Source organism: Trichechus manatus, unplaced genomic scaffold (genome assembly GCF_000243295.1).
Source record: "Trichechus manatus latirostris isolate Lorelei unplaced genomic scaffold, TriManLat1.0 scaffold00061, whole genome shotgun sequence".
Lineage (NCBI taxonomy): Eukaryota > Metazoa > Chordata > Mammalia > Sirenia > Trichechidae > Trichechus > Trichechus manatus.
The window spans coordinates 1644346-1657443 of NW_004443997.1; the positions used below are offsets into that span (position 1 = coordinate 1644346).

General features: G+C 43.2%; 1 protein-coding gene across 2 annotated transcripts in view; it reads right to left on the reverse strand.

The window, feature by feature from the left end:
• MORC2 (MORC family CW-type zinc finger 2) overlaps positions 1-13098 on the reverse strand; it is a 51113-nt gene that overhangs the window by 14918 nt on the left and 23097 nt on the right. For both annotated transcript variants that reach the window (XM_012556302.2, XM_004378949.2), the window contains exons 7-10: positions 1636-1795; positions 1412-1523; positions 724-849; positions 45-124 (exon numbers count right to left, since the gene is read on the reverse strand). In XM_012556302.2, the coding sequence (XP_012411756.1) occupies positions 45-124; positions 724-849; positions 1412-1523; positions 1636-1795 (478 nt within the window). The remainder of the gene's footprint in view (positions 1-44; positions 125-723; positions 850-1411; positions 1524-1635; positions 1796-13098) is intronic.

Genomic DNA, 13098 nt, shown 5'->3' on the forward strand with positions numbered 1-13098 from the left:
TAGTCCCCAGAAGACCCCCACCCAGCCCTCCTCCTGCACATTACCGATCCGTGCCACATGCTCCGCTTTCTTCACCTCCTGCTCCGCACGGGTCTTGAATCGGCTTGATGTGTACTTGTACATCCTGAAGGGCAGAAAAAGCAACTTCAGAAGATTCGAGCAGCAGTGGGACAGGGTGACGATCCCAGGAACCTCAGGAAGCACTCTACCTTCCTGCCTCCTCCCCCGAGCTGTGCTGCCCTGGTCCCTTGTGATGAAAGACCAATTCAAGCTTATTTTCACAAAAAGATTCAATTTCTTATTCCATGTGTCACGTGCCTCCTGCTCTGTGTCTTTGGTAAACGATCTCACCATTTACCAAGTGGGAATCACCAAGTTCATTAATCCCACAGCAGAAACAAATCTTCAGTATTACGCCAGTGCCTGTGCTTTCCTATGCAGTGTCCAAAGACCCCTTGGCCTTGAAGCCAAGATGCTCAGACAGCTCACCGTGCCAGGGAGGGCACCCTCCATGCCACAGAAGGCACTTAGCCCACAACTTAGCCAGCCGACTCCAGAGCCCATCACCACCTCTATCCCTCCCTCAGAACCCAGAAATGATTCTGCAGGAAATCAAAGGAAGCTTAAAGGCCCAAACACAGCATTGCCAAAACTTCTCACAAGGCATCACTCCCTCAATGCCCCTATCCTGGGCCTATGGAAGCCAGGAAACAGTGGACCTACCTGGGCTTGTACAGGCAGCAGGAGAGCCTCTTGGTCTGCACCTTGTGCCCATGAATGAAGATCCTCATCCGGGGGTCAATATACAGCACGGCAGCGTAGGCGCGGAATGAGCGCCGCTCTGGCTTCCTGGAAGCGGCCGAACAGAGTGCTATCACCCAGCCCTGAAGAAACCCTGATCGAAGGTATGACATCCTCTCTGCAGGCCCTCCACCTGTCCATCTCAGCTTCCCTTGCCGCCCTTACGGGGTGCTCCCTCAGCACAGGCACCACCTCCAAGTCCCCTCTGCCCCCACTCGCATGGTCCCCATCAGAGATGCCTCACAGACATGGGTGCTTACTGCTGAGGCTGAGGTTCTTGCCTGGCCCTACCACTACCTCACTGTGGAACCCTGGGCAATTCCCTTCCTCCTCCCTAGGCCTCAGTTTCTTCTTCCATCAATTCAAGAAGCTGGAAAAAGTGTCATTACTCTTCTTTTGGCTTAGCTAAGGATCTGCTGTCCTTCTACTCATCCCTTCTGCCTTGCGGCAAGAAGACGTGGTGCTCTCAGCTCCATCGGCTCTAGTGTTGCCCCAAGGGAAATCCAAAGAATAAGCGCTCCCCTTTTTCCCTGAAGTTGCCTCCTTAGCTTTTCCTCCCTAAGAGAATCAACTCCAGTTCCAGGCCACCCTCCCTTCCAGTCACACTTACGTGCCCTCTGGGGAGGTCTCTGCCATCTGGATGTCTCTTGGATTTGAGATTATATCTAGCTCCGGCTCTCCATTATCCATGAGTTTGAGATTAAAGATGATCACCAGCGTTCCTGGGAAACAAATCCTCCTTTCATTCTGCCAGGTGCCCACAGCCCATCCCCACCCAACTGGTGGCTGTAGAGCACCCGGGTTCTAGGGGCTGCAGGTGCAAAGCCTACTTACCACTGCCCCCAGGAATCTTCATGAACTGGGCCATTACGTCCTCCTCATTGCGGAAGGGAGAGTACTTGTAGATGAGTTCTGTCTCAATAGCAAACTTCTCCACGTTGTCTGTGACAGGCTCACGGGTCTGGGCATTCCAGGTGGGCAACGGGACAATCACCTGTGGAGTAAGCACAGGCAGACATTTGGAGGGCGGCCCCAAATCAGCCTTCTCCCAAAACGTGCATCTACTTGTCCCTCACCACAGAGGCTCCACGATGCCCCAAGGTGGGGTCCAAGTGCCTCAGCCTGGCGGCACTAGAGGCTCTCCTCTTACTAGCCCTCCTGGTAAGCTTCTGGCAAGCTTGCTGACAAGCCTCAGCTTCTGCCCCTGCGCAAAACTCAGCCTCACATCACTAGTTCCTCTGGGCATAAACTGGTTTACGGCCAGGGGTGTCTGCACCAGCAGTTCCCTTTGGTGGCAATGTCTCCAGCCATCTTCTTAATATGGTGAAAATCCTACTCTTACAACAAAAGAAAACACACCTGCAATTATCTAGTGAATCTAAAGATACACATAACCTACAACTCAGCAATTCCACTTCCTGGCTCAGTAATCCCACTCCATCCTTGGAGAAATGTCTGCACATGTAAACCAGCAAACGTGTAAGAACGTGCACTAGAATACTAGCTGTGACAGCCCGAAGTAGAACTAACCCAAATAGCCACCATAGATAAATTAAACTGTAGAATTTTTACATAATGGAATACTATGCAGTGATAAAAATGAATAAACTAACACCTACTATCATCAATGTGGATGACTCTCACAAATATAAGGTTGCATGCAAGAAGCAAGATAAAAAAAAGTACAAGTCCATTTATTTAAAATTCATAAACAGGCAAAACTATTATTTAAGGATGCGTACACAGGTGATAAAATTATAAAGAAATATATGGACACAATCATCACAAGAGTCAAGTGTTAGTTTCTTTGGGGCAGGATGAAGACTATGACTAGTTGACACAGGGGACTTCTAATGTCAGCCTGTAATGCAACATTTCTTTTAACCCGGATGGTGGCTACATGAGTGTTTATAATTATTCTCTCAGCTGTACATACATTTTAATACACACTTCCACAGATATCATAGGTTTCTCAATTGAAGTTGTTGCTGTTAGGTGCCATGGAGTCAGTTCCGACTCATAGTAACACTGCGCACAACAGAAAGAAACACTGCCCAGTCCTGCGCCACTCTCACAACCATATCCTTGAGCTCATTGTTGCAGCCACTGCGTCAATCCATCTCACTAAGGGTCTTCCTCTCTTTCACCGACCCTCTACTTTAACAAGCATGATGTCCTCCTCTTTTTTACTGTGCTTTAAATGAAAGTTTATAGTTCAAGTTAGTTTCTCATACAAAAATTTATACACACACTGCTACATGACCCTAGTTGCTCTCCCCATACTGTGACAGCACACTCCTCCTTTCCACCCCACATTTCCCGTGCTCATTCAACCAACTCCTGTCCCTTTCTACCTTCTCACCTACCCTCTGGACAGGAGCTGCCCATTTAGACTCATGTTATCTACTTGAGCTAACAAGCACACTCTTCACAAGTACCATTTTATGTCTTATAGTCCAGTCTGACCTTTGTCTGAAGAGTTGCCTTCGGGTATGGTTTTAGTTTTGGGCTAATAGAGTCTGGGGACCATGTCTTCCAGGGTCCCTCCAGTCTTAGTCAGACCATTAAGTCTGGTTTTTTTACTAGAATTTGAGTTCTGCACCCCACTTCTCTCATGCTCCATCAGGGACTCTCTGTTGTGTTCCCTATCAGGGCGGTCATTGGTGGTACCTGGGCACAATCTAGTTCTCATCTCAGGCTGAGGGAGTCTCTGGTTTATACGGCCCTTATTATCTCTTGGGCTCATATTTTCCTTGTATCTTTGGTGCTCTTCATTGTCCTTTGCTCCAGGTGGGTTGGGACCAACTGCTGCATCTTAGAAGGCTACTGCCTAGCTTTGAAGACCCCAGAGGCCACTCACCGAAGTGGGATGCAGAACACTTCCTTTATAAACTTTGTTACGCCAACTGACCTAGATGTCCCCTGAAACCATGGTCCCCAGACCCCCACCCCTGCTACTCTGTCCCTCAAAGTGTCTGGGTATATTCAGGAAACTTCTTAGCTTTTGGGTTAGTCCAGCTGTGCTGACTTCCTCTGTAGTGTGTGCTGTCCTTCCCTTCACCTAAAATAATTCTTGTCTACCATTTAGTTAGTAAATACCCCTCTGCCTCCAGCCCCACCCTCGTAACCATCAAAGAATGTTTTCTTCTGTTTTTAAACCTTTTCTTGAGTTCTTATAATAGTGGTCTTATACAACATTTGTCCTTTTGTGACTGACTAAATTCACTTGGCACAATGCATTCCAGATTCATCCATATTATGAGCTGTTTCACGGATTCTTCTTTATTCTTTATCATTGTGTACTATTCCATTGTGTGAATATACCATAATTTGTTTATCTGTTGATGGGCACCTAGATTGTTTCAAACTTTTTGCTATTATGAACAGTGCTGTAATGAACATGGATGTGCATACATCTATTCACATGATGGCTCCCATTTCTCTAGCATATACTGCAAGGAGTGGGACTGCTGGATCGTATGGTACTTGTATTTCTAGCTTTTAAAGGAAGCGCCAAATTGATTTCCAAAGTGGCTGTACCATTTTACATTCCCACCAATAGTGTGTAAGTGTTCCAGTCTCTCCACAACCTCTCCAACATTTATCATTCTGTGTTTTTTGGATTAATGCTAGCCTTGGTGGGGTGAGATGGTATCTCACTGTAGTTTTGATTTGCATTTCTCTAATGGCTAATGATCGTGAGCATTTCCTCATATGTCTGTAAGCCGCCTGAATGTCTCCTTTGGTGAACTGCCTGTTCATAGCCTTTGCCCATTTTTTAATTGGGCTGTCTTTTTGTTGTTGAGGTTTTGCAGTATCTGGTAGATTTTAGAGACTAGACACTGATCAGATTTGTCATAGTCAGAAACTTTTTCCCAATCTATAGGCTGTCTCTTTACTCTTCTGGTGAAGTCCTTTGATGAGCGTTAAGTGTTTGATTTTTAGGAGCTCCCAGTTCTCTAGTCTCTCTTCTGGTACTTGTGCATCGTTACTTATGGTTTGTATTCTGTTTATGCCGTGTATTAGGGCTCCTAGCATTGTCCCTATTTTTTCTTCTGTGATCCTTATTATTTTAGACTTTATATTTAAGTCTTTGATCCATTTTGGGTTAGTTTTTGTGCATGGTGTGAAGTATGGGTCTTGTTTCAGTGTTTTGCAGATCGATAACCAGTTATGCTAGCATTATTTGTTAAAGAGACTATCTTTTCCCCATTTAATGGATTTTGGGCCTTCGTCAAACATCAGCTGCTCATAGGTGGATGAATTTACATCTGGATTCTCAATTCTGTTCCATTGGTCTATGTATCTCTTGTTGTACCAGTACCAGGCTGTTCTGACTACCGTGGCGGTATAATAGGTTCTAAAATCAGGTAGTGAGAGGCCTCCCACACTGTTGTTCTTCTTCAGTAATGCTTTATCTACCCAGGGCCTCTTTCCTTTCCACATGAAGTTGATTGCTCCATCTCATTAAAAAATGCCGTTGGAATTTGGATCAGGATTGCATTCTATCTGTAGATCACTTTGGGGAGAACTGACATTTTCACAATGTTGAGCCTTCATATCCACGAGCAAGGCATGTTTTTCCACTTATGGATGTTTGTTTTGGTTTCTTGCAGTAGTGTCTTGTAGTTTTCATTGTATAGGTCTTTTACGTCTCTGGTTAGATTTATTCCTAAGTATTTTATCTTCTCGGGGGCTATTGTAAATGGTATTGATTTGGTGATTTCCTCTTCAAAGCTCTCTTTGTTGGTGTAGAGGGATCCAACTGCTTTTTGTATGTTCATCTTGTTTCCTGATAGTCTGCTGAAATCTTCTATTAGTGCCAGTAGTTTTCTTGTGGATTCTTGGAGGTTTTCTGTCAATAAGATCATATCATCTGTAAATAGATACTTTTACCTTTCCTTACCAATTTGGATGCCCTTTATTTCTTTCTCTAACCTAACTGCTCTGGCTAGGACCTCCAGCACAATGCTGAATAACAGTGGTGATAAAAGGCATCCTTGCCTGGTTCCCATTCTCAAGGGGAATGCTCTGAGACTCTCTCCATTTAGGATGATGTTGGCTGTGGGCTTTGTATAAATGCCCTTAATTATGTTGAGGAATTTTCCTTCTATTCCTATTTTGTTGAGAGTTTTTATAATGAATGGGTATTGGATTTTGTCAAATGCCTTTTCTGAATCGACAAGATCATGAGATGCTCGTCTTTTATTTATGTGATGGATTACATTGATTTTCTAATGTTGAACCATCCCTGCATACTTGGTATAAATCCCACTTGGTCACTGTCATGGATTGAATAGTGTCCCCAAAAAATATCTGTCAACTTGGCTGGGTCATGATTCCCAGTATTGTATGATTGTGTACCATTCTGTAATCAGATGTGATTTCCTTATGTGCTGTAAACTCTATCATTATGATGTAATAAAATGGATTAGAGGCAATTATACTGATGAGGTCTACAAGATTAGTGTCTTAAGCCAATCTCTTCTGAGATATAAAAGAGAGAAGTGAGCAGAGACACACGGGGACCTCGTACCACCAAGAAAGCAGTGCCAGGAGCAGGGACCCTTTGGACCTGAGGTTCCTGTGCAGAGAAGCTCCCAGACCAAGGGAAGATTGATGGCACGGACCTTCCTCCAGAACCTACAGAAAAAGCATTCCTCTGCAGCTGACGCTCTGAATTTGGACTTGTAACCTACTAGACTGTGAGAAAATAAATTTCTCTTTGTTGAAGCTATCCACTTGTGTTATTTGTGTTATAGCAGCACTAGATGACTAAGACAGTCACGGTGAATTATTTTTTTGATATGTTGTTGAATTCTACTGGCTAGAACTTTGTTGAGGATTTTTGCATCTATGTTCATGAGGGATACTGGTCTGTAATTTTCTTTTTTTGTGGTGTCTTTACCTGGTTTTGGTATCAGGGTTATGCTGGCTTCATAGAATGAGTTTGGAAGTATTCCATCCTTTTCTATGCTCTGAAATACCTTTAGTAGTAGTGGTGTTAACTCTTCTCTGAAAGTTTGGTAGACTTCTCCAGTGAAACCGTCAAGGACAGGGCTTTTTGTTGGGAGTTTTTAAATAACCTTTTCAATCTCTTTTTTGTTATAGGTTTATTGTTCTACTTCTGTTTGTGTTAGTTTAGGTAGGTAGTTTGTTTCTAGAAATTTGTCCAATTCCTCTAGGTTTTCAAATTTGTTAGAGTACAATTTTTCATAGTATTATAATTCTTTTAATTTCAGTTGGGTCTGTTGTGATAGCACCCATCTCATTTCTTATTTGGGTTATTTGCTTCCTCTCGTTTTTTTGTTTGGCCAATGGTTTATCAATTTTGTTGATCTTTTCAAAGAACCAGGTTTTGGTCTTATTAACTCTTTCAACTGTTTCTCTATTCTCTATTTCAGTTAATTCTGTTCCAATTTTTATTATTTGCTTTCTTCTGGTGCCCAAGGGCTTCTTTTGCTGCTATTTGTTCGAGTTGTAGGGTTAATGTTTTGATTTTGACCCTTTTTTCTTTTTGGATGTGTGCACTTATTGCTATAAACTGACCTCTGAGTTACTGCTTTTGCTGTGTCCCAAAGGCTCTGGTAGGATGTGTTTTCATTCTCATTTACTTCTATGAATTTCTTCATTCTGTCCTTAATTTCTTCTATAACCTAATAGTTTTTGAGCAAGGTATTATTCAGTTTCCATCTGTTTGATTTTTTTTCCTTGCTTTTTCTGTTACTGATTTCTACTTTTTTGGCTTTATGGTCAAAAAATACGCTTCGTATTATTTCAGTGCTTCGGATTCTGTTAAGGCTTTCTTTATGGCCTAATATGTGGTCTATTCTGGAAAACGTTCCATGTGCATTAGAAAAGAGTATACTTGGCTGCTGTTGGGTGGAAGTGTTCTGTATATGCCTATGAGATCAAACTGGTTGATTGTGACATTTAGATATTCTGTGTATTTATTCAGCTTCTTTCCGGATATTCTGTCCTTCACCAAAAGTGGTGTGTTGAAGTCTCCTACTATTATTGTGGAGCTGTCTCTCTTTTCAATGCTGTCAGAGTTTTTTTTATGTATTTTGGAGTCCTGTTGTTGGGTGTGTAAATATTATGGTTATGTTCTCCTGGTGTATCAATCCTTTAATCATTATATAGTGTCCTCCTTATCCTTTGTGGTGGATTTTAAAGTCTATTTTGTCAGAGATTAATACTGCCACTCCTGCTCTTTTTTGAGTGCTGTCTGCTTGATGTATTTTTTTCCATCCTTTGAGTTTTAGTTTGTGTCTTTAACTCTAAGGTGTCTCTCTTGTAGGAAGCATATAGATGAATCTGATTTTTTAATCCATTCTGTCACTTTCTGTCTCTTTATTGGTGCCTTTAGTCCATTTCCATTCAGCGTAATTATTGATAGGTATGAGTTCAGTGCTGTCATTTTGATGTCTTTTTTTCTGTGCATTGTTGACAGTTTTTGTTTCACTTAATTTTCTGTGCTGAGTCGTTTTTCTTTATGTATTTTCATCTTTTTCACTGTTGTTGATTTTGTGTTTGCTGAGTCTTCATATTTTTCTGGTTTTTTATTTTGACTTGTAGGATTGTTAGTTTCCTTTGTGGTTACCTTAATATTTACCCCTATTTTTCTAAGTTTATACCAGTCTTTTACTTCTTATCACCTTGACTTCCTCTCCATATGGAAAATCTGTCTACATTTTTAAGTTCCTCTTTTTTGTTTTAAAGTTGTCATCTTTTACATATTGACATCTGTTTCCCTATTTTCAGTGTTTTAGCTTTGATTTACTTTTGTGACTTCCCTATCTGGGTTGATATCTGGTTGCTCTGTCCTGTGTTCTAGTCTTGGGTTGTTATCTAATGTTACTGATTTTCTAACCGGAGGACTCCCTTTGGTATTACTTGTAATTTTGGTTTGGTTTTTGCAAATTCCCTAAACTTCTAGTTTATCTGGAAATGTCTTAATTTCGCCATCAAATCTGAGAGACAGTTTCGCTGGATATATAATTCTTGGCTGGCAATTTTTTTCCTTCAAGGCTTTATATATGTCATCCCATTGCCTTCCTGCCTCCATGGGTTTCTGCAGAACAGTCTAAGCTTAGTCTTATTGACTCTCCTTTATAGATGACTTTTCATTTACCCCTAGCCACTCTTAAAATTCTCTTTACCTTTGGTTTTGGCAAGTTTGATTGTAATATGTCTTGGTAAATTTCTTTTGGGATCTACCATATGTGGGATTCAATGCACATCTTGAATAGGTATCTTCTCATCTTTCACAGTATCAGGGAAGTTTTCTGCCAACAAATTTTCAACAATTCTCTCTGTATTTTCTGTTATCCCTCCTCCTCCCCCCACCACTGCCCCGTTCTGGTATTCCAATCACTCATAGATTATTCCTCTTGATAGAGTTTCACATAATTCTTAGGGTTTCTTCATTTTTTTAAAATTCATCTGATTTTTCCTCAAATAAGTTGGTGTCCAGTGCTTTATCTTCAATCTCACTAATTCTGACTTCCATTGCTTCAATTCTGCCCCTATGACTTTCTATTGAGTTGTCTTATTCTGAAATTTTACTGTTAATTCTCTGGAGTCCTGTATGCTGTCTCAGTATGGATTATTGCAGCCTGCTAAATTTGTCATTATGCTCTTCTCTAACCTTAAGTTCCTCTATTGCTTTGTCCGTGTGTTGCTTGAATTGTTGTGCATTTTGTCTGATCTCCTTCCTGATCTCTTAAAAGAGTGCTCTATATTAATCTTTTGTATTCTACCTCCAGTAATTCCAGGATTTTCCTCTGGAAAACTTCTTGATTCTCTGTTTTGGGAGCTTGCTGAAGCCATCATGGTCTGCCTCTTTATGTGATTTGATGTTGACTATTATCTTGAGCCATCAATAAGTTATATTTATTTATTTATTGTTTGCTTACTGTGTCCTAGCTTCTTGTTTTGTTTTGATATGCCCAAATAGGCTGCTTGTGTGAGCTAGTTTGATTATTGGTGCCTCTGAAGCTATAACATCCTGTCACCAGGTGGTTAGACCTGTTACTAGGTATGTGAGCCCAGGAGTCTGTTTACTTTTCTTGTATGGATTCAGCTCAGGTGTCCAGGTAGTTGGTCACCAAGTGTGTGGTGCAGGCTCTCACCTACAGTCATAGATGGGCAGGGGTGACTGGTGTAGGCACAGGTATCTGGCTGCAGTAGGGAGTTATGCATTGTGCAAAGCAGAGGGCTGACGGCTGCCCAAATGTCTGGGAGGAAAGTGTGTCCCTGTTCCCTAGAGCATGTAGGTGGGTGGACTTTGCAGTAGGACTGTGGGCACCCAATGCTGTTGGCTGTAAGGACTGGGAGGCAGCGCTTATTCTTGGACCCCTGTCACAGGTGGCTAGGTGACGTAAGTGGAACCACCAGTCCTCAAGCCCCTGATGTGGGTGAGGATCCTGCTTAATGGGGAGAGCGGTGTCAAATGTCACAAACCTGCCACTCCACCATATAGCTGATACAGCTGAAGTTAGGCTTCAGGTGTATACCCTCTTGTACTAATGAGGGCCTATGCTGTTGAAATGCACCCACACAGGTCTATGCAGGGGTGAAAGGCATTCAAAGTCCACAGACTCCTATGTCTGTTCCTAGGCAAAGGAAATGTGCCTACCCTAAGTTCTTGGCTCAGGGTAGCTGGCAGGTTATTTATTCCTGTTTGTTAATTTGTTCCCTCTCCAAGGCTGGGAGAATGGCTCAGGGTGCATGATGGGTCCTTACTTCCAGCCCGGAGGACACAGCAATGTCTGAAGCCGGCCCAGGACCCGGTGCAGAACGGGGAGGGGGCATGTAAATGGGAGAGAGGTTTTTCCCAAACTGGGTGTTTTTTGATCCACGCAGTTAGTCACATGTACTTATCTTTTGTCAACTGAGCGCCACTTTTCACTGGTTTTGGAGGCTTGAGTAGACTCTCTCCGCTGCTCGGTATCTCCCAACGTGGAAAACACGTCCTGAGCACCACTGCTTGCCTTACTGTGTACGCCAGCTGCAGGGTACCGGTTTTCGCTGGGTCAGGTCTGGCAACTCCTCACTGCTTCTGAACCGTCTCTCCCACCCACTGCCGCTCAGTCCAATTCCTCAACTTTGCCTTTGACGTTCAGGGCTCCTAGATTTTCACATATAATCGATTCACCAGTTTTGTCGGGTCTTTGTTGTAAGAGAGACCACAAAAAGTTCCTGACTACTCTGCCATCTTGGCCCTGCCCCCAAATGATGTCCTTTTCCAGGGACTGGTCCCTCCTGATAACATGTCCAAAGTATGTGAGACGAAGTCTTGCCATCCTTGCCTCTAAGGAGCATTCTGGCTATATTTCTTCCAAGACAGATTTGTTCATTCTTTTCGCAGCCCGTGGTATATTCAATATTCTTTGCCAACACTGTAATTCAAAGGCATCAACGCTTGTTCGGTCTTCCTTACTCATTGTCCAGCTTTCATGTGCATATGAGGCAACTGAAAACACCATGGCTTGGGTCAGGCACACCTTAGTCCTTAAAGTGATATCTTTGCTTTTTAACACTTTAAATAGGTCTTTTGCAGATTTTCCCCATGCAATACGTCATTCGATTTCTTGACTGCTGCTTCTGTGGGCACTGATTGTGGATCCAAGTAAAATAAAATCCTTGACCACTTCAATCTTTTCTCCATTTATCAAGATGTCACTTATTGGTCTACTTGTGAGGATTTTTGTTTTATGTTGAGGTATAATCCACAGTGAAGGTTGTAGTCTTTGACCTTCATCATAAATGCTTCAAGTCCTAACGTAGTTTTTAAAACTCCTACTCCTTCTCCAAAGACCTGACCTCAAATGCCATTTACCCTGAGGCCCCCAAAATGCTCCTCCCCCTTCCCCAGAGCCAGCTGTCCTCAGGGAGCCTGCAGATGGTTGACTAAGGGATTCCCTCTGCAGGCTGGAGGCACCTCAGAGGTTCAAACCAGATGGCCCACCCTTAAGGATCCTGTATTTTAACAAGTTTCAGGGTGAGAAATTGTTAAGGGTTCTGAGACACTTTGTTGATTTCTAAGAAGCTTTGTGCCCATAGTATTCAACCCCAGGGCTGGTTTGGACACATTCCTCTCCAGCCGAAAATGATCTTATTTTGAAATCTTGGCTGAGTTCACACCAGAGTACAGTCCAAAATAGTTACCTTCTAGCACCAAGTAAGGAAAAAAATTTCAACCTAGCTTTTTCTCGAGGGGAACTGAGCTCCATTTTGTGTTCTGTGAACTTCTACCTCACTCTACACCTCCCTTTTTCCACGGCAGTCCCAGGTCACAAGGGGATCACTTTAAAGTATGTTCATTCACTCCCCATCGGCACCCATCCTCTGGTCGAAACACTTCTCCCTTAGCTTCAATGTCACCACACTCTCTTGGTTTTTTTCCTACCTTTCCAGCCACTCCTCTGTCTCCTTGATCGTTTTCTCCTCTCCCCAAACTTTAAACGTTGACGTGACTGAGATCCCAGGTCCATGTCTTTCTCTACATTCTTAGGTGAGCTCACTCGCTACCATGACTCCCAGAGCACAGAAATAACTTGACACATCCAGAACAAAACTCACACTCTTACCCTCCACACCTGTCCCTCTCCCTTTCTTCCCCAGATCCAAACAGCCCACCAGTCCCTCAACTGCCACAGTAGAACCTATGAGTCATCATGGTTTCCTCTTCCCTTTATCATTCACCAAATATATGGGTTCCACATCCTAAAGAGATGACAGACTCTATTTCTCTCCACCTCCCTGCTATGAACACAGGCCAGCCTACACTTACACATAGCCAGGGCCTCTCAACTGGTCCACTCCAACTCTCCACCTCCAATCATCACGTAGTAACCAAACTGATCTTTCTAAAAACAAACCTGGAACTGCTGCACTCTTGCTTAAATTCCTTTTAATGGCTGCTTCTCACTGCTCCTTTGGTAAAGTCCCAGACCCTCAGTCTAACCCTGAGGTCAGGCCTGACAGGGTCCTCCCTGCTCTCCAGATCCACCACTACCTGTCTTCAGGTCATCCAGGTGCCAAGTCCTCTCCCACACCCCTCACTCAACCCTGAGGGCACTCAGACATGCTCTTTCTACTCACTAAACACCCTCCTCCCACCACTCACGGCCTCTTCTCTCCAGCTCTAGCCTCCATTTTTTAGGTGTGAGGGGTGCACAGACCTCACCAGAACCAGCTAGGCAGTTATCTGAGCCACAGGGCCACAAAGAGAATCAGCTGAGTGTATGTTTAACTTACACGGTGTATTCATTACCAAAATCTTTAAAAATC